Source organism: Nannobrachium achirus (assembly GCF_963921795.1).
Source record: "Nannobrachium achirus genome assembly, chromosome: 7".
NCBI lineage: Eukaryota > Metazoa > Chordata > Actinopteri > Myctophiformes > Myctophidae > Nannobrachium > Nannobrachium achirus.
The window spans coordinates 67,854,513-67,876,493 of NC_137816.1; the positions used below are offsets into that span (position 1 = coordinate 67,854,513).

Sequence of the window (21,981 nt, forward strand, 5' to 3'; positions counted from 1 at the left end):
TTGAGCAACTTTGCACACACATCAAAAGTGGTGAAAAAGTACGTATTTTAAAATTCACAAAAAAGATGTGTGGCCTAAAGGGCTCAATAGCACCATAGACTGTAGAAAATATGGACGGTGGGAAGTGATGACGTCACCATTGGTTTCTATCAGAGCGAAAATTTAACTTTTTTTGCCCTTGTTTGGGTGTCTGCCATCATTGTATTAATAGTACCCAAGAAATGCTATTGGCTGCATTGGGACATGCGTACAAGTGGCTAAATATGTCTTTTTAGACACAATAAGCCGTCAATTTTTGTATTACTATTTAAAGTAACACTACTAGCCCCCATAAGGCAGTTCTGTACATGAAAGATTGTGGTGCATCTTAGGAATGGGCTTATTGTGTCTAAAAAATACATAATAGCCACTTGTACACATGCCCCATGCACTCACTGAAACCAAAACAACAATAGAAAGAAGTAAATGAAAGCATTATAACATAATCTATTATTGTCTCTTTACAATCTAAAATATGAACCCTTTTGTAAAAAAAAGAAAACGAACTAAGAATAGGCTTTTAAATAGCTCTACAATAAATACAATTGCAGATCTACAAGCTCACAACACCTCGAGGCATTTCAGTTTTTCACAATATATATCTGTGGAACCGAGTCACATGCCTCAACTCCTACAGTTCCAAATGCTTGTGCTTGTCTGTCTCTCAGCTGTCCTACTGTCTGTCTCTCCTACACTGTCTTTCAGCTGTCCTACTGTCTGTCTTTCCTACTCTGTCTGTCTCTCCTACACTGTCTTTCAGCTGTCCTACTGTCTGTCTTTCCTACACTGTCTGTCTCTCAGCTGTCCTACTGTCTGTCTCTCCTACTCTGTCTGTCTCTCCTACACTGTCTTTCAGCTGTCCTACTGTCTGTCTTTCCTACACTGTCTGTCTCTCAGCTGTCCTACTGTCTGTCTCTCCTACACTGTCTCCCTCCAGCATAACAGAGTTCAAGGAGAAAACACATTGTATAGGCCTATTGTATATTATACTGTATATTCATTCATATGATTCATATAATAATTGTGTTCATGATTATATTTCTCTCTCCCTCTTTGGTTCTCTCTTTCTCTCAGGTGGTTGATTACCGCCATCTAGTGGACACTTCACTCATCTCTCAACTTCAACACTGCTGTAAAGGACACTTCACTCAGTAGGTTTATTGACAACAATGAACAAACTATGGGCAAAAGAGGACAAAATATGCAAAAGAAGGCGTTTGCCGAAACGCGTTGGTGTTTTTTTAATGTTCCAGCCCGTTGTCCAAATAAAGGCCTTTTATTTCTAAATCCACCTGAGTGCCTGGACCTGGATTTGTGTGACTCTGGGGCACATGTTGTCTTCTTTTGCTCATTGTGTTCCCTTTCATGAGCACCGCTGGTTTGAGGGATACCAGTAGCGCCCTGCTATCTTCTTTTTCTGCATAATTATCAAACTATGCTCACTTAAGGCCAGTGTTGCTCATGTTGAAATACACTGTAGATGTTCTATGTACAGTAGAGAGAGACTATTAGGCATGCAATAATGTTTGTATGGATTCAATGGCCATACATGTGGCCACCACCTTCACTTAATGCGGCCTGAAGGTATATCGGAATACTGATAAATTATTTATTTTAGCTGTTCCACTTCCAAACAATCCATTACCCCCAATAATTACTTCAGTCTATATTAGTAGCTTTTGTTTGTCCAATTAAAAAATTGCAAAAAATAATTGTAAATATATATATATATATATATATATATATATATATATATATATATATATATATATATAAACACACACACATAGAATATAAATATAGATATAAGCTTGTAGATGGGCTATTTTTGCTACTTTTGTGTGACATAGGATGATGAAGTAAGGCATTCATTTACGAAAGAAGTTAAAATGCAGAGATAAGAGATTTCTGCCCGATATGCTATGTGATCCTCTGGAGTGAGTGTGGAAATATAGTGGCCCCCTCCATCGTCAAAGTCGCCCACCCCTGACAAAGGCCTATTGCATGGTTATCTGATGCTACAGCACGTTTAGAGATGAAAAAGCCTTTGTCAGTTATTGGGGATAATGTCCTGTCTAATGTAACATTAGATACAGTAACACAGTTACATTTCACTGAGCTACTGTATATACAGTCTATATGTAAGTAGACTGAATAGGCTCTATGCATATCAACACTATTGGGCCCCTTACTTAGTTCATTCTGCAGGTGTTACCAATGATACTGATTAAGGCTCTGTTTGTTTAGTGTAGCAAAGTGGTTCTCAAACTAGTTTTACATTTTATTTCAAGGACACCCTTAACTTGAGTGTAAAATTGGAACCAAACTAAATGTATTAAAGAGGCGGTGCCATAGTTTTGTACTTTTTCTGGTTTTCATGTGTCTAGGAGGTTGACAGTATTTCATTAGACCCCCTGGTGTGGTTGTTATGAGCAATTGATCATGATATAATCATAATAGCTGATAATCATGTTTTAGAGGGGGAACAAATCATGGCACCCAGTCACTAGAAAGATGCACCATAAAGAATGGAACAGAGCCTTCATTAGTATCATTATTGGTAACACCTGGGAAGAGGCCCATTTCTCTCCAATATGGCTGCTGCTCACAGCACCTGTTTGTCCAAATAGATTTTACATGAATGCACTTTGGTACAATGGAAGTTGTTTTTTAAATGTGCTCTATAAATAAACGTGATTTGATTTGATTTGATTTGCATGGTAAAGGCAGAGTTATTTACTTGTTTTGAAAGTCACAAATAAGTCTAAATGTATCAAACTCAAGTCCCAACAGAGTCAACAAGTCATACACAGACAGGGGGGTGTAGGCTTTGACCTTTTACAGGGACCAGTTTACAACTGCAGCAACCTTAAGTGTAGTTTTGAGAGAGTAATGATTCACACTTCTTTATGATTAAGTGTTGTGTTGCCAAAACAGTGGAGGTCTTTCATTTCCTGAGGCAAATCATATAGTAAATGCTTTTAAATCTGTGTATGTACGTATTAACAATGTTTTAAAACAAGTGCAACTTGATCATAAATCATGAAAATCATAAAAGGTTGTGCTGCCTTTCTCTTCCATAGCAACAGAACCTTTTTTAAACGGATAGTCCCAATCCTTGATTCTGATTGGCTTGTTTCCATTTAGTAGATAAGATAGATAAAATACATTATAATAAGATTGCATTTCTTCTTTTCTTGTCAGCTGTGCCTCGTCCAGAGAAGACCATGTCTTCCACTCCACAGGTAGGTTTACTGGCAAATGGCAAATCAAAATAAGGTGTCATTGTTACAATTGTTGCATTATAAACTATATTATGTTGTTGCATATACAAGTAAATATTCCTGCTACTCATTTCTATAGGTCTCGTCTGTGAATATATTGGTCGCCAACAAGATAAAACTTGTTGAGTGGCTCAGCTCAGATCTCCACATTATCCAGCACGCTCAGGCTGATGGAATTATTGATCACAGAGTATATAAAAGCCTGAATAATACAGCAAAATTGACTACAGAGGAGGCTTGTACTCAACTTATTGACACCATGATTGATAGAGGAGAGGGAACTTCAGCTCAATTCCTTGAACTTCTAAGAAAACCAGAGATCCTCAACACATATCCACAACTCAAGGGATGGAATGCTGCTTTTGCACTGCCAGGTAAAAATAAATAAAAGAAAGAAGGCTGATTATTTGTGCCGAGGGCATAATCATGTCAACTTTGTTTTACTGCATAATTCATTGAAAGTATGGAAACATTACACACAGACCTTAAAGTACCACTTCACCACTTTTCAACCTATCTTCATATAATAGGTCCTCACTAATTGTTCATGATAAAATAATAGCACTTCTTTTTCCTACTCGGCCTGTGTCTCTTAATCCTAGAACACTAACGCTTAATTTTGTCACACCATCACTAATGCCGGGTATATTTTAACTGATATAATATATTCCATAGAAAATACTTCTCAACAAAATATATTAACGTACAAGTTAATATATGGCAAATTGAGGTATTCTTCTCTGATATTTAAAGGGCCAGTTCACCTCTGGGACAACCAGATCTTATTTTATTGTTGTTTGGGACACGATCAACACAATCCTGAGTTATTATTTGTGTTCAATATGTGTTTTGAGATATTTTAATATTTCAGCATGAATGATGATGCATTTTGCATCATATGAGTCATCATGCTGCATCATATGATGCAAAATGCATCAATGCAACTGGCCCTTTAAAGGAGCGAGAAACCCCGCCTCTTTATTTGTTTTATCACAATACTTATTTTTTAAATATTTTGCATTGGTGAATTCGATGGGACAGTGAATATACAATTAACATAACCTTTTTTTTCACAATGTTTCCGGCAGAGCAGGCCTCTCATTCTGTGGACCTTAATGACCAAACTAATAGATAAAACACAAATAAAAAGTACGGCATGACATCACAGGTCATCTCACTCATATGAAGTCATGTTAGATAAGGTCTTAATATTGATCAGGGATCTCCATATATGGGCATAAATACAGTTGTCATGGAGGTCTTTTCACACAGAGTGACTGATATGCATCGTTAACCAGATTAACATTTTGTCGACTAAAACTATGAAGATAACTGTGTGTGTGTGTGTGTGTGTGTGTGTGTGTGTGTGTGTGTGTGTGTGTGTGTGTGTGTGTGTGTGTGTGTGTGTGTGTGTGTGTGTGTGTGTGTGCGCGCGCGCGTGCGCGGGTGGAACAATCACAGTGTTTCCTCAGCAAAAAAAGAGTAGACACCACTGGTGACTGGTGAGTGACTGGTTATTTATGCTTATATGAACCCCCAGGTGCTGGTCCATCAACACAGGGAGCCACAGGTGCTGGACAGCCACCGGCAAAGAGAGTCCTTAAACCTGGAGGTGAGCTGACTATGAACATTATCCACAGGGGTCTGTCCTGTCCTTACACATATGATTAGCTACATACTCGCATAGCTGTGACTCAGGAAGTCAATAATACCAAAATATTATATTTGAGCTTTTCAAAACAATTATAAGTAACCTTTGCCACCTTGAGTGACACCGACATCTCGTCTGGCCCATGGACTAATAGTCTCCTTTGGATTTTCATGTGTATAATTTGGTGTAGCATAATATCAGTTAATTGAGAGAGAGAGAGAGAGAGAGAGAGAGAGAGGGAGAGAGAGAGAGAGAGAGAGAGAGAGAGAGAATGATTATGTGCATAGATAGATAGATAGATAGATAGATAGATAGATATGCAGAAACATGTTTAAATATGTTTTACCCACAGAATCTCACAACACAATGCTCATTACCTCTTGCTTTCAGATCACCCTGTTGACCAACTCCGGAAAGGCCTGATTAAGAAAGTGACCGAGATCGGCCTCAAAAACATCCTGGATCAGCTCCTTGACGATCGTGTCATCAATAAAGAGGGCCTCCATACTGTGAATTCAAAACCCACCAAAGAGGATAAGGCGAGGGAACTCTTTGAACTCCTGGGAACCGACAAAGAAAAAGAGGGCCTCTACCAAGCTCTCAAGGATCTTCAGCCGGATCTTCTGGAAGAGTTAGAGTTAAACATGTAACTGTCATTTACAGTAAACTTTTTAGACCAAGCAGGCCATGATAACTTTAGAGTTATTATGTTTCGTAATTAATATCCTTTTTCTATTTCCGCGTACTTCACATTTTAATTCCAATGCATTCCTAATTCGAGCAAATATGTCTTTATTGTTTTTTTAAATATTTGCCATAAGATGCAGCTGATGTGATCTCCATTAAACCTGCTTTATTGCATTACATCACCGTTGTCTCCTTTAATAAAAACACTATATTTACACTTGGTTCAAAATATTTGATTAAGCTAATTAAGAACAATATTTTGTTCTATAGAACAATAAATTTATATTGGATTCTCAGATGTATATAGGATTGATACTGTACATGCTTAATAGGATTACTATTACACCTTCTTTCACCGCTCAACCGGGGTGAAAGCCAATCACATTGTTGATTTGAGCAAAACAAAGACAAAAGGTGTCAGCGTTCCAAAGCAGCCAATCAGAATTGTTAATTTACTGTCATGTGACCAGTGTCCTTGTTATTTTGATTATTGTGTTCTGATTTAGTCTTAGTCTATTGAATAAACACACCATTTAGTTTTAGTCCTATTTTAGTCATCTGAAATGGTTTAGTCTTATTCTAATTTTAGTCAACAATTATTGTTTTAGTCTTTTAGTCTTAGTCAACAAAATGAACACTGACTGATAATGTGGATTCGTTCACATGTTCCTCCACAGTATCAGTCTGGACTTTCCTCTTCTACCGTGGATTTGAACACGGTTTCCTGCACATTGTGCTGACATTTTTACCATTGAGCTAATAGAGCCTGCCTGCTTGGGATACATTTAATCTTTTACCTTCAGGTCAAAAATAATGTCAGATCTATACTATAGGACTCTTCCATACAGATTGTGTAAGTTATATTGTATTATACAACAGGTAGTTCCGAGGAAGCAATCTGATTGGTTTAAATAGCTATCTACCTGTGATGATATTGAGTATTACTACACAGTCTCATCAAACAAATCAGCTGTGCTGGTCGCCAAAAAAAAGCTGCCGGCTGCCTGTCCCAGCACTATGCCATCGGCTAGGCTAGCAGTTTTCATGTAGAGTTCAGGGACATAGTAGCTAAATGTGGCATTGAAATAATACACATTTCTATCGAATATCTTAATTACAATGAAATGAAGTTTAGGTATTTGTTTTAAGGCCAATGGTTCTATTATCGCAATAACGGGAGGGTGTGCATTATCGGCAATATCATCAATTCTGTGCTGCCAACAGCACTCGCCCTTCGGGCTCGTTCCTGAGGCAACGCAGGCGTGATGATAATGGCAGAGTTTCCCAAAGTGATTTTAGCCCATGGTAGCTCACGCATGGTCGTAGAGACCAAGCCCCGACCGTCATGTTCCTGTGTTTACATGGGTTCGGGCAGAGGGACTTTTTTTGCCTCCTACAACTACAGTACACCAACATTCAGATTTCACAAACAAAGTGCTTAATAAAGTCTCACTCCTGTCTACGGTACGGTACGGCATTCTATAATTACCTGTATCCTCCGTGTTCTTTAATAAAAAGCCTTTTTATACGATCGCTTTCTGTTTTCCCCTGTATTTCCTGGCGTTCCCCATGCGCACCAACCTCATTGAGATGAACCTCAACAGACAGCGATCGGATAAAAAAGGCTTCTTATTAAAGAAAACGGAGGATACGGGTAATAGAAAGTCGTACCGTATTTAGATAGGTGTGAGACTTTATTAAGCACTTTGTTTGTGAAATTTGAATGTTGGTGTAGTTTTAGGGGGCTAAATAAGTCGCTCTGCCCGAACCCATGAAAACACGGGAACATGACGATCGGGGCTTGGTCTCTACGACCATGCGTGAGCTACGATGGGCTTACGATGGGCTAAAATCGCTTTGGGAAACCCGGCCGTTGGCGATAAGGCACACCCTCTCAATACTCCACCATAAAGATTGTATAAGTTATATTGTAAAGTTACATAGAGAGGTTTTAAGTGTAACTCAAGCCCCTATGGAACACAGACAGACAGACAGACAGACAAATGTCTGTTTTATAATGCCATGTTTAAATACTATATAATGGAATTAAATACAAACACTGTTTGTATTTTTTGCATTTTTGTCTCTTACCAATCTCTATCTCTGTCGATCTCTGGAAAAGTAAAATTATAATTTGATTGTGCGTGCGTGTGCGTGTGTGTGTGTGTGTGTGTGTGTGTGTGTGTGTGTGTGTGTGTGTGTGTGTGTGTGTGTGTGCGTGCTTGCGTGAGTGCGGATGTGCGTGCGTGCATGTGTGTAGGTGTGTTTCTAGACCCTCTTCCTCTGATCATCCAAACATGAACATGGTGAGTATAACACCAGCGCCAACATACAGTAATCACTCTGAAATGTAAAGGCACTGTATAAATGCACCATTTACCATTTACGGTACATGACTCACTTGGAGCTGGACATTGGAAGAGATCATATTACAATGTAGGCCTAGCTCTATGAGAGGTTACCAACAATATTGATCAGGACACAGTTATTGATATATCAGCAAAGATATAATATTGATACTTGATAATACTTACAGTATATGATGATGATGATGATGATGAACTTTATTTCAGACACAAGGTCCATAAAAACAGAAAAACAACAGAGGTATACACTTCCAGACTGTTTTCATTCATTTTAAAAAACATATAAACATTGCCTCCAGTGTTTCCAGAAGCAAGATGTATATCTTATATCACTCTGTGTGAACTCTGTCAAGGCCACAATTCATTCATTCTTTGAATCCATAAGTCTAAACGTATACATTTAAACATAACATTCCTCAGCACCGCATGAAAGGCTTGTACATTACTAGTCACAAACATTTCACTTGCACTAGTCCATCTTGGGAGGAGTTTCAGAAATATTCTAAAAGCATCATTATATGCCACCTGAAGTTTCTTCATTTTAGCACTGCTGTAGCGGCACCACAAGTGGGCTGTATATAATGGAGTACAATATGTTTTAAATAGTGCTATTTTTACATCTGGTGTACACATGTGAAACATTCGAGCCAGCATGTTGGCTTGTCCATACAACTTACAACACTGTCGCTGCACAACATCATCATCATCATCACATAGATCATCTCTGATAACATGGCCCAGGTATTTAAACTTTTTAACCACCTCCAGTACTTCACTAGCTAAAGAGAAAGAGGGGAAGGTGAGCTTCTGATCATCCTTAGTTTTAGAGATCATAACCACACTCTTTTTAGAATTAAACTTTATGTCAAACAAACATCATGCCATATTTTGATGATGATGATGATATTATTATTATTATTACCCTTATTATTGTCTCCACCAGCCGAAGGCTTGGGGGAGAGTATCTTTTCGCCCCAGTCCGTCCGTCCGTCCGTGCGTGCGTCCGCGTGTTACCAGCTAATCTCCGGCGCCGTTGTCCCGGTTGCTGACAAACTGAGCACACACACTCCCTGGATGCCAATTCAGAACCTCTGCCCCACATTTTTCACATGGGCCTGTTCTAGCGCCACCAGGAGGCCAATTTGTGCAAAACTACCTTTTGGCCAGTACTCTTACAGATTTTGTCCAGAAATCACACAAATCGGTAGACAGTATCTCTACAGTCATGTGATCGACATGGATCTGTCTGATTGTCCATATTCCATCCTGATTGGCTGAGATTGGCTTTCAAAGTTTGTAAGATTGGTCAGTTTTGAACAAAATGCCTCAAATCACGAACACAGCGTGCAATTTTTGTGAAATTGTGCACGCACATTCCCACTAGGCAGAGGAAGAAATGCCACTTCAAACTTTTCAAATCAGCCTCATGGTGGCGCTATAACAGGCCGCCTGGCCTGGTGGAGACCTGTGCTCGGAAGAGCACAGCTTCTAGTTATTATTATTATTATTACACTTATTATTATTACCCTTACTCTTATTGACATAATGAACTAATTTACAAATAAAGAAACAGAAATGAAAAGAACCTGATATGAAGACACACTGAATGACATAATGAACCCTACATTCTACCATACAGGAGGACGTGACCCTTACCCCGGATGTAGGGCCTGTGGAAGATATGAGTATGTATCCATACTTTGGTGATCTATTCTAGTTCGTAGGGTTGAGAGTTACTGAGAGATAATCAATCAATCAATCAATCAATCAATTCAATCAATCAATCAATCAATCCTGGACTCAAAGTCAACACTTTGCAATGTTGTTGATTGCTGTATATTATAAATAAATAATCTGACTTCCTACAACTCAGAGATGTGATTTCATGCCAAAAAAATAATTAACCACTTAAGGCCCCATTTCTAAATAGTGAAAATAGTGGATCTACAAGCTACTGTAGATCCAATACCTTTACAATTTGTTTGTGGGCGAAAAGAAAAATGTTGGGAAATGTTCGCCTATGTGTATTCCAAGTCGAACGTGGTTAATAAATGAATGGTTGAACACAATAAAAGGCTTATCTAAGTTATAAAAATGTGTCACATCAGATTAAACTAAAAAATAAAAAAATAAAAAAAAGTGAGTGCTGTTTAAAGTTGATTGACTCTAAATGGAGACATTATTCATTATTAGGTTTAGACCAGCGTTTGTTTAATTTGTTTTAACTGCAGCCACTTCACACGATACCATTCTGACAACAACATGTAGCATCCCTGCATCTGCTACAAGCTGTACATGTAAGCTGTACACATACTGAGCTGAGGAGTCATGGTACCGCTGCACCTTCAAAAGAGTCATTCACTCAACTGGTTATCTTGAAGCCACTAGATTTGAACATAGCTCCTATGTGGTCCTTAATACATCTGTAGCAATTTACAACATTTACTGCAATCTGACCTTCTGAACAACTTGTAACTTTGCCAATAAGTGTTTTGATTGAACTGTCTTTAGACAGTTTAAAAGTATAGCAGCCTTGTTTCTACTGTGGTCCAAAACATTTAAACATCTATGCACTGTCTGTCTGTCTGTCTGTCTGTCTGTCTGTCTGTCTGTCTGTCTGTCTGTCTGTCTGTCTGTCTGTCTGTCTGTCTGTCTGTCTGTCTGTATGTGTCTGTCTCTCTCTCTCTCTCTCTCTCTCTCTCTCTCTCTCTCTCTCAAGGCTGTGATAAGACTCAAGAATCAGAAGATGAAGAGGTAATAAGACATTGTTTGTTTAAACACAAGTAAACATTATACACACAAGTGTATTTTATGTTACCCTGCATAAATGTGTGAGACAGGACCAAAGAGTAGGGTAAAAAATAGAAATAATTGTATTTCGAAAAAAAAGAAGAAGAATACAAAATGCACCATACTATCTACAAAATAAGTCACAGGCAATAGAACTAAACACTGTAACCATAATACTAGTAAGACGCCGCAGGGTGACATGCGACCTTGAGGTCGCACCAATTCTTGGCCATCTGGCCAGTGATGTACATCAGACCAGTTACCCCTGGTACTAAAATATGGAGATCCATGTACTGTATATTATGGAGATATGCTGTGAGACCCCAAACATGCTTACTCAGTTATGCATTATGTGAGGTCCACGACCGTGTATTTCCCGGAGAATCTGTGCACAAAGGTGGGGGCCGATGGGCAAGGCTTCTAAGCCTACACTAGTCTATTAGCCTACTAAAAACTAGTGGAACCGCGATCTTGACAATATCAATCCTTTCTTCTGGGAAGAAAAGGATATCATCATGGCCCCAAATAACTTTTAAATATCTTGCAATTGGCGACGAGTCTCTTATTAAATCGGCAAGAGTGCCTCTCATTCTCAATACATAAAGGCTAAGCTATAGAACCTCTCCATCATCGGCAATAGTCAGTGGTGTGTTCCCCACACTCCTAAGCCCCCACCGTTGCGCTTAGGTTCACTGGGAAATACTCGGTCGTGTGAGGTCCCTATTGTAATTGCAAAGATTCTTCTTCTTCTACTTCTTCTTCCCCGTAAAGAATCGCGTTTTTGAGGCGCCAAACGTACTCCAAAAGTTGTGCAACTTTGCACGCACATCACAAGTGGCGAAAAATTACGTATAATAGGCGTGGCCTAATGGCGAAACGGCGCCCCCTATAGAATTTCAATGCAACAGCCCCACTATACGGTTTCACCCACAAGTACGAAAATCGGTACACACCTGTATCATGTCCGGACTCACAAAAAAGTCTCTTGGCGCCATGTCCGACACCAAACAGGAAGTCAGCCATTTTAACTAATTAGTGGCGTTTTGGCGTATTTTTGGCCGTTTTCACGTGTCACACTTTAACGAACTACTCCGAGGGGGTTAATCGGATCAACTTCGAATTCGCTCAGCGTACACCTTAACGATGAAAAGTTATCAAAATCGTGAGTTTTCGTAAAATGGCGTGACCGTGGCGAAGCGTCAAACTTCATTCGCCAAACAGGAAGTGCCTTTCGCCAAACAGGAAGTGCCTCTATATCTCATGAACCGTTTGTCATAAAGACGCGTGGGTGGTGTCATATGACTTGATTAAGAGTCCTTAGCCTTAATCAGTGCTTCCTTCGCCAAACAGGAAGTGCCCTTTGCCAAACAGGAAGTGCCTCTATATCTCACGAACCGTTTGTCGTACAGACGCGTGGGTTTTGTCATATGACCTGATTAAGAGTCCTTAACCTTAATTGGTGCTTCCTTTGCAAAACAGGAAGTGCCCTTCGCCAAACAGGAAGTGCCTCTATATCTCATGAACCGTTTGTCATACAGACGCGTGGGTGGTGTCATATGACTTGATTAAGAGTCCTTAACCTTAATTGGTGCTTCCTTCGCCAAATAGAAAATGCCTTTCGCCAAACAGGAAGTGCCTCTATATCTCATGAACCGTTTGTCGTAAAGACGTGTGGGTGGTGTCATATGACTTGATTAAGAGTCCTTCAGCGTAATTGGTTTGACCCGCCCCTCTTCTGATTGGCTGCTGCCCCTTGTGACGTGGGTAGCGCTGCGAGGGCCCGGTCATCGCTGCCTGCAGCTTTAATTTATCTAGAGTGTACAGTATGTAGTGTCTGTGCTCAGGGCCGGCGGCAGCCCACAATGGCTGAGGGTGCTATGCTTTAAGTGAAGGATACCCAACTCAAATCGGCCAGGTGAAAACAAAAGGCTACATTTGCATACCAATGGGAGTGTGTGCCAAACCGGTTGTGGCCAGCCAATGCTGATCTACTGTATTATAATGTAAATTTCGGGAATTACTGAGAGGTGGGGGTGCTCCCTGGTCAAAATGAGGGTGCAAAGCAGGCCTCAGCACCCTCGTAGAACCGGCCCTGTCTGTGCTGACTCGTTACACTGTTTGGAAACATATTGGAGCAGCATGCTTATGGACCTGTATGTGCTGTGTGCGTGTGCATGTGTGTGTTACCAACAATATTATCATTATTATTGACATAATGAACCCCTCAGACTGATTTCCTGAGCACTTCCCCTGTGGAGCGTGTCGCCATTACTGTGGGTTCAACCTTACTTAGAACCAGGGAAATCAATACAAAACACACCTGGCCCCCAGGCGGACTGCATGCTAACATTAGGAGGAGAAGCTAACTAAAAGTTTCTATAACCTGCTGTGCTGTTCTTTGAGGGAACAAAGTCCTTTAGGTTGATATTTTTTATCCACTTCTGGTAAACATCTTTGTATCAACAGACTAGAGTAACACCACAGCCATGGTTGACTGACAGCGCCCTCTACAGGGGAGTGCTCAGGAAAAGCTCTATATTGCAGAACAAATAAAGAAACATAAATGAAAAGAACATGATATGAAGACACATTGAATGACATAATGAACCCTACATTCTACCATACAGGAGGAGGAACCACACGTGACCCGTACCCCGGATGTACCTGAGGAAGATACAGGTATGTATCCATACTGGTGATCTATTCTAATGTGTAGGGTTGAGAGTTACTGAGAGATAATCAATCAATCAATCAATCAATCAATCCATCCTGGACTCAAAGTCAACACTTAGCAACTTGTTTGATTGCTGTGTAGACCAATTATTTGTTTACAAACATTGAGACTGAATGCACAGGTGACTGTTTCATGTAATCAATTTCCAACAGATCCCCAAACCTGTTGTTTTGGGGAGCGCTGCTTTCAGTTCATTCAACCTCCTCTTGTGTGTTGGCTAGTGAGGTGCGCCCTAGTGAGACAGACATATACTGTATATACTTCATTGCGCAACGGTATTGCGCGTTGAGAGTAGCTGATATACAAGCTCACATCGCGTTGCCAATGTGGCTGTTGTGAGCTTGGAGGTCTGCTATTCACGGCCGTTCTGTGCATGCGACACCGTCGCTGGTACAGAGCCTAAACCAGTAAGACTCCCTAATCGGGTCGCTTATCTCCACAAATAGGGCAAAAATTAGTTTTTCTAAAATCTTCCTGATCCATGTTGATGACATGAGTGTAGACATACTGTGTAGTGATTTTCGTGATTTTAGGGCAAAATCTGTAGGAGCAGTGTCCAAAAATGTGTTTTTAAAAATCGGCCTGAAGGTGGCGCTATATGGGACAGATTCATGTTGATGGGATGAGTGTAGACATACTGTGTAGCGATTTGCGTGATTTTAGGGCAAAAACTGTAGGAGCAGTGGCCAAAAATGTGTGTTAAAAATTGGCCTGAAGGTGGCGCAATATGGGACAGATCCAAGTTGATGAAATGAGTGTAGACATACTGTGTACCGATTTGCGTGATTTTAGGGCAAACATTGTAGGAGCAGTGTCCAAAAATGTGTTTTGCAAGAATCGGCCTCATGGTGGCGCTAGAAGAGGGCCATGTGAGAAATGAGGGGTGGGGTCTCCACGTTGCCTTGGCGGACAAATAGGTACCGGCCCCGGCTCTCCCGGACGCTCCAAGCCCGAGTTACGGCATTTTATGTGAGCTGCAGTGGAGGGGTCCTCCACTGGGGGCGTCACCACTTTTGCATCCGTTCTGGAGCACCAGGAGTGGGTGGTCCCCGGGAATTCCCCGTGAGCAGCCCCGTTGGGGTGGTCATTTGGTCATTTTTGCACATTTGGTCATTTTTTACACCTGGGGGTCCCCCAGGGACCTGGGGGTCCCTGGGGCTCCTTGGAGGTTGTAGTTTGGCAGGTAAGGAGTGTGTGTGCAAAATTTGGCATGGATGGATGGCAACGGTTGTGGAGATATGAGCAGGGCAAAAGTGTGACGTGTGACGTGTGACTGACGGACAGACGGACAGACGGACAGCCGGTGGAGGTTTTGGTAGTAAATGCGACCTACGGTCGCAATTAGGCTTCATGGACTGCAGCTGGGCGAGCAGTAGCAGCTTACTGAAGGAGTGAGTTGTTTGCCACCCTGGGGTCAAGCTAGTTGGAGAACACATTTAGTGAAGACTTGTAAGACCAAGCAATCCATCGCTTAGTTGTAAACGTGTAATATGCTCTCACAAGTCTTTGTGCTTGTCAAATGTGGATCACCATTCATTTTGCTGAAAGTAGTGCTAACTAACTCATCTCTCTCTCTCTCTCTCTCTCTCTCTCTCTCTCTCTCTCTCTCTCTCTCAAGGCTCTGATACAACTCAAGAATCGGAAGATGAAGAGGTAACAAGACATTGTTTGTTTACACACAAGTAAACAGTATATAGCCTACATACAATTGTATTTTTTACACCACATCAATAATGAATGACACAGGACCAAAGAAAAGGGTGCAAAATATGCATTATTTTATTTAAAAAAAAAAGAAATAAAGAAAAGAAATGCATATACAATTGTACTTAAGATGCAAGTAGAATTTTGGAGAATGATTGAACGCGTGTTCCCAATGGACCTACAAAACAAAGCCCATGGTTCACCAACTGTATGAACATTAAAGAATAACAGCCCACCCATTAACACATAACAGAACATACATCATAATGTACCAGACTATCTACAAAATACGTCACATACAATAGAACTAAACAATGGAACCATATTATAGGCCAATCAATCAAATGATTACTTACCTCACACACAGGCTGACTCCTCCATGGTTAATAAGACGGGTCCGCAGCAGTGTGCCGACGGGCCGTTATTCCGACACTAAAACTATAACCCTAACTCTACCCCCAACCCTAAACCTAACCTCAGTACTGTAAACCTTACCTCAGTAACTAACCTGCCGACGCTAAGTAACTAACCTGCCTTACGCTAAGTAACTAACCTGCCGACGCTAAGTAACTAACCTGCCGACGCTAAGTAACTAACCTGCCTTACGCTAAGTAACTAACCTGCCGACGCTAAGTAACTAACCTGCCGATGCTAAGTAACTAACCTGCCGACGCTAAGTAACTAACCTGCCTTACGCTAAGTAACTAACCTGCCGACGCTAAGTAACTAACCTGCCTTACGCTAAGTAACTAACCTGCCGACGCTAAGTAACTAACCTGCCGACGCTAAGTAACTAACCTGCCGACCATGTCGGAACAGCGGATAGTCGGGATAGTGAGCGGACCCCTAATAAGACCACTGTCTCCACCTGTAGATTTCTCCACTGCACATTACTGAAGAGGGTGACTTTCACTGTTGTATTGTCCGGCCACGCGGGTAGACGCCGTCCCGTATCTCTAGATGCTACGACTCAACAATATCATGAAACTGAGAAAACAGCCAGCACACTATAAGAGTAGTTTTCACATAATCTATTTATCTCTCCACGGACGTAACTTTGGACGTGTTTTAACCTCACCTCTTCATCAGCGTTGTCAACAGTAAAATCACCCTGGCCCTTTGTCAGCCTTAACCATAGTCATACAATGCAGACAGACAGCATTGTATGACAAGTAATGCAAATTAACTGATGTTTCTACCATTACAGGATGCATCTTATGCAATGACAAAAGATCCAGGCTACTGTCTCATCATCGACAATGAGATATTTGATGATCCAGAAAAGTGCCGGCAGGGTTCAGACAAAGATTCCAGTGAGTATTTACACAAACAATACATGAACACATTCCCCTAGTGTGATATTTAGTAATGTTACTGCACATTGCAATGTAATGAAATGTGAATGTTCTCTCCTCCTTGCAGTGGCGTTGGGGCGAGTGTTCAGCCTGCTGGGTTTCACAGTGATCAGGCGCAGGGATCAGACCAAGGCCCAAATGGAAGAAGTGCTGGAGTTCTTTGCTTTGAAAGGAGATAAGGAATGCATTAAAGCTGAGCAATGGTCTGATAAGTCTTTCACTAAACAGCAGGTAGACCGACCTAAGCATGGTGATTGCTTTGTGTGCTGCATTCTGTCTCATGGAGATAAAAAAGGGATTAATGGAAGAGATGGAAAGCAGATAACCGTCATGGAGATCAGTTCTCCATTCAGTGGCATAAAATGCAGTGCTCTCGTCGGGAATCCCAAACTGTTCTTCATGCAAGCCTGTCGCGGAGTGGAGGACCAGAAACCAGTGCTGGTGAAAGATGGAGCTACAGGAACCTCAGTCAAACCTGAATACCTTCCAGAATACGCAGATTTCCTGCGTGGCTTTGCCAACATCGATGACCATAGCGCATATAGGGATCGAAACAACGGCTCGTTGTACATCCAGGAACTCTGCAAACAACTGGAAAAAGGGTCCAAAAGGTAAGACATGATACAATGCTTTCTTCCTAAATGTTCTCTTAACCATCTCATTTAAATACATGATGCATGTGTAACGGAGGTGATCCGAACCTCCCCACCCGGGTTCGTACCCGGGTCTCCCACGCGAAAGTCCAATATCTTAACCGCTAGACCAAAGAGACATCTCTTTGGTCTGGGGGAGATACTAGACTTTTGAGGCTTCAAGGCTGGGGCTGCGACTCTCTCCGTCACACTCACCCCCCTTTGACCTCCTCCTACGGGGAAGCCCGAATCCGGGTCACGGCACCAATGTAACGGAGGTGATCCGAACCTCCCCACCCGGGTTCGTACCCGGGTCTCCCACGCGAAAGTCCAATATCTTAACCACTAGACCAAAGAGACATCTCCTTGGTCTGGGGGAGATACTAGACTTTTGAGGCTTCAAGGCTGGGGCTGCGACTCTCTCCGTCACACATGCATGGGGCAAAGATAATGTGACATAGACATACTGTACATAGAGATGGTTTCACTATTCAATATCATTTTACTGCAGTACTATTATAGGGCATCGCAGTGGGCATGGTTCTCTGGTGCCAATAAAACAATCTGCCATACATTGTTTTCCCATAGAGATTTACAAAAAATATTTATTTTAAATCAATGGTGATTCATCAGCATAAAACCTTTTTCTGATTCTGTGGAAGAGAAAAAGCCCCCCTGCCACTCACACTCACGCACACACACACACGCACACTCGCATGCACACACACACACACACACACACACACACACACACACACACACACACACACACACACACACACACACACACACACACACATGTCACAGATCTCACTGACATTCATTCACTGTTTGTGTGTTTTGCTTCCAGAGGAGATGACATCCATACTATCCTCGTCCGTGTCAATGCAGCCGTGTGCAAAGCGGATTTCCAGGTGAAAGTGAAAGAAGTCCGAAAAGATGTCAAACAGTCTCCAGGGTTCGAGAGCTATCTGACAAAGAAGCTCATCTTCCACCGCAAGTAGACACAACGTAACGGCAGTGATGTCTGACACATGACCAACCGCGTTTGTAATGTTGGCGTTCGTTGTTCGTTTTCATTGTCATTTTTTTCATCCCATGATTTTGTAACCCATTTTTCACTCTGTTATCTAATGTAATCCTGGGCGCTACCCTCTCTCTTGGACGTAGCGCGTGGAAGGAACACGTTATTCCAACCAGTTCCATTTTCATTGTCATTTTAAAGATTTTGTAACTTGATATTAGTTTGTTTTTTTTCCAAATGGCTGATTAGTTTTCCTGGTTTTTATGTTCATGTTTTTATTTCTATCTTTACTTCCCAATGTCTGGACCTGCAAAATCAGTACCCTGAGAGCAACACACACACGCACGCACACGCACATACAGACACACACAGACACACGCACGCACGCACGCACGCACACACGCACACACACACACACACACACACACGCAATGTGTACACTGTACTGTAAAGGGCATTTTTACGTAACTCTGAAATTATATAATTTTCAGTTTTTGATAACCTAAACCTTTCTTTCTATAATTGTTTTTACTCTGGCAATGTATGGCCTACCTTTATATGATCTCAGGTTATTCACTGGACTGAAACTGCTTCAATGTCAACACAAACTGGAAGAATCAGGGCGATCTAAAACAATACAATGTTATTTTTTTGATTGAGTGAACATTAATTTGAAAGCCACTTGGTCTAAATGACAATGTTGATTTGTTGCCATTTCTCTAAAGTCATGAGTGTCTTCAGATCGACTTAACATTGTATGCCAAACAAATGGTTATACCTGAAAAATAAGAATGGGGCTGATGGGAAAATGTGTGAACTATTCCTTTAAGCCTCAACCATTAGTTTAAAGAGTGTTCACTGAGTACTGCTGGCCAATCAGAAATGAGAGCCGCAGTCCAAGACAGTTTGATATTTAGACTTCCTAGATAACAGGATGGTTAGGATTCTCCAATGTGTAACAACAACCCAGTTGGCTGGACATGGTCTCCTGTCTGTTGTGGAACGACTTAAACATTGTGAAATATCAGGCTTGTATTTTGTATTACTATCATTCATGTGCTGTTCATATATTCATGATGTGTGGAATTTTCCCTTTGTATTCTGATAAGATGTAAGAAATAAATATGCTGAGTTTAAGCTGACTTGGATCACTGTCTACCGTCTCATAAACTGAACGACGCACAGGGGCATTTTCTCTTTTCTTCATGTTTAAAACAAACATTTTGATGTTGGTCACTCATTTCTCCATTGTTTATTATCTCTCCTGGTGATGGTCTTAACTTGTACAATTCAGATGTTTTCATAATTTACACAATTAATCATAGCTGTTGTTTCTATGCAATACATGATAATTGGTAAACATTTACCCTATAATGAAATATCCCAAGATGTGTGCTTACATTTCAAACACATTAAAGGCAGTAGCTGTGAGTGTAACTATAATTATATCAGTAACTATAAAGATACTACATATATTCACTGTTGTGTTTTCATAGTTGGTGTGAACACTGCCATTCACTTGACTTAGAACAATTTTAAAACTATATGCCTTTTTTTTTTACCTTAATAGTTATAGAGCTCAGTGTGAATGGCCCTTTACCCAACTAATATGAAGTTTACCCAACTAATAGTTATTAATTTACCCAACTAATATAGTTATTAATTTACCCAAATAATATATAGTTATTCATTTACCCAACTAATATAGTTATTCATTTACCCAAATAATATATAGTTATTCATTTCCATATTATTACATGTTTTCCTGGGTTATAACTCAGCCTGTCTGTTACATTATGATGTTGGTTGTTGGAGCCAAAATTACATTATTGTTTATTTTTATTTGGTTATTGAAATGAATGGTCTGGCCTTGCCATCTGTCAATGTAAACTTCAGGTGGTTGCCATGGCGCTGCTGCCAGCTGTCAATCACTCTTTGTTGCCATGGTAACTGATATACAGTACCTGGCCTTGATTGCGGCCAGGTGGGTGCAAGGAGTTGGGAAGCAAACGGTTCCGTGTTGATATCATGAACTGTTATGCTGTGCAGGTCGGCATTCAATGCTTTTTGTTTCAAGAGCTTTTGCATTACATTTTGTGTGTCAAAAAATTGGGTCCACCCTATGTTCCTCAGGTTCTATGTTCCCCACTTCTCCCCCAAAAAGGTTCTATGTTCCCCAGGTTCTATGTTTCCCACCCACCCTCCCCACAAAAAGGTTCTATGTTCCCCAGGTTCTATGTTCCCCACCCACCCTCCCCACAAAAAGGTTCTATGTTCCCCAGGTTCTATGTTCCCCACCCACCCTCCCCACAAAAAGGTTCTATGTTCCCCTCTCAACCGAAAACAAAAGGATCTACTGTATGCTCCCCACCAAAAAAAAAAAAAAAAAAGGTATATGTTCCCAACTTAAATGCAGGAAATGGTGGGACTAAGAACATGTGGGCAATCCTAGTTTAGGTGCAAATCATGAACGCAGCCTGCTGTGTGTGTGATTTCTTGCACACACATTCCCACTAGGCCAAGGAACATATGCCACCCTTCTCACATTGGCCTGTTATAGCGCCAGCAGCGGATCAACTTTTGCAAAACAAATTTTTGGAACAAAATGCCTCAAATCCTGCATGCAGCGTCGATTGCCGTGAAAGGCCCAAGAACATGTGGCACCCTTTTCACTTTGGCCTATTAAAGAGCCACCAGGAGGCCAAAGTAACCTACCTGACCTGCCGGAAACCTGTTCTTTGAAGAACACTGCTTCTAGTTTTTCTTTGATATTTTTTTCCCACTTTTCTTGCTTTTACTGCTTTTTCGGCAGCTCTTTTCCTTTCCTACTTTTTCTGGCTTGGCCACTTTATCGTTGCTTGCAGCTATATTTTTTCATTATTTTTTCAATTTATTTCACTCAGTTTCACCAGACTAAGCAAATAATAACAATAATAATAATAATACATTTTAGGGTCAAGGCCACTTGGGCTTGTGTTGTCAAATGTTTTAGGGCACAAAGGCCAAGTGCCAGGGCTTGAAGGCCATCAATTAAAACAAGGATTTTAAGTCCATGGTCATAATTAATTTAGCTTAAAAGGTTAAGTCTGCACATCATTGATTGATTAATTGAATACTTTATTAGCAATTTGCATAGGAAAAGTACAGATACAATACTAATAGGATTTAAACCCAAGCATTCATGAATTAGTGTTAATTGTATATTCCATTATTTTATTTAGTCTCAGTCTTCAGTCCAGTTTCAATCGCCCCTTGTTCGTTTTTATCACATTTTGTCAGTCTTTATCTTAGTCCAAGACAACACCATTTTAGTCAACATAAAATGTTTATTTTACCCCTTTATTTGTTGTCAGCAGACATAGATTTCCATCTAATCATAATTATTTCACATAGCATTTCCTCTCACCCATTTGATGAATAACACAAATACGGTACAATACAACAATACACCCATGATGTAAATGTGATGTACAGTAACTGATACATTGTTGATAAATGTAACACATTATTTTGTGTCTCAATTAGGCTTGTTTCCAATTATACAAATTAACGTTCAAACCGTTTGTGTATTCCTTGTCCATGTTCTCCCCGCCTGAATCATAACGTCAGCAGCAATATAAGGTTTAAACTCGGGTGCAAAATATGCTAGAACTGACCAGTGAAGGAAGTAGATGCTTGTAGATCGGCTATTTTCAGAATGCATCCAAGTGTAAAA

The 21,981-nt window shown here is 40.7% G+C and overlaps 2 protein-coding genes across 2 annotated transcripts in view; both read left to right on the top strand.

Moving 5' to 3' along the window:
* Positions 1-5,905, top strand: part of LOC308288434 (uncharacterized protein) — a 30,547-nt gene extending 24,642 nt beyond the window's left edge. Inside the window, exons 2-6 of the mRNA XM_080729868.1 lie at positions 1,114-1,190; positions 3,244-3,284; positions 3,403-3,697; positions 4,864-4,935; positions 5,365-5,905. Coding sequence (XP_080585994.1) covers positions 3,267-3,284; positions 3,403-3,697; positions 4,864-4,935; positions 5,365-5,624 — 645 coding nt within the window. The 5' untranslated portion in view covers positions 1,114-1,190; positions 3,244-3,266 and the 3' untranslated portion in view covers positions 5,625-5,905. The remainder of the gene's footprint in view (positions 1-1,113; positions 1,191-3,243; positions 3,285-3,402; positions 3,698-4,863; positions 4,936-5,364) is intronic.
* A 7,570-nt stretch (positions 5,906-13,475) lies between these two features.
* LOC308288939 (caspase-8-like) lies at positions 13,476-18,246 on the top strand (the record flags this gene model as incomplete). The annotated part of the gene is made up of 4 exons (XM_080730413.1): positions 13,476-13,496; positions 16,463-16,568; positions 16,678-17,221; positions 18,093-18,246. The coding sequence occupies 4 exons, from the start codon at positions 13,476-13,478 to the stop codon at positions 18,244-18,246; spliced, it is 825 nt and encodes a 274-aa protein (XP_080586539.1).
* Between the last annotated feature and the right edge of the window lie 3,735 nt (positions 18,247-21,981).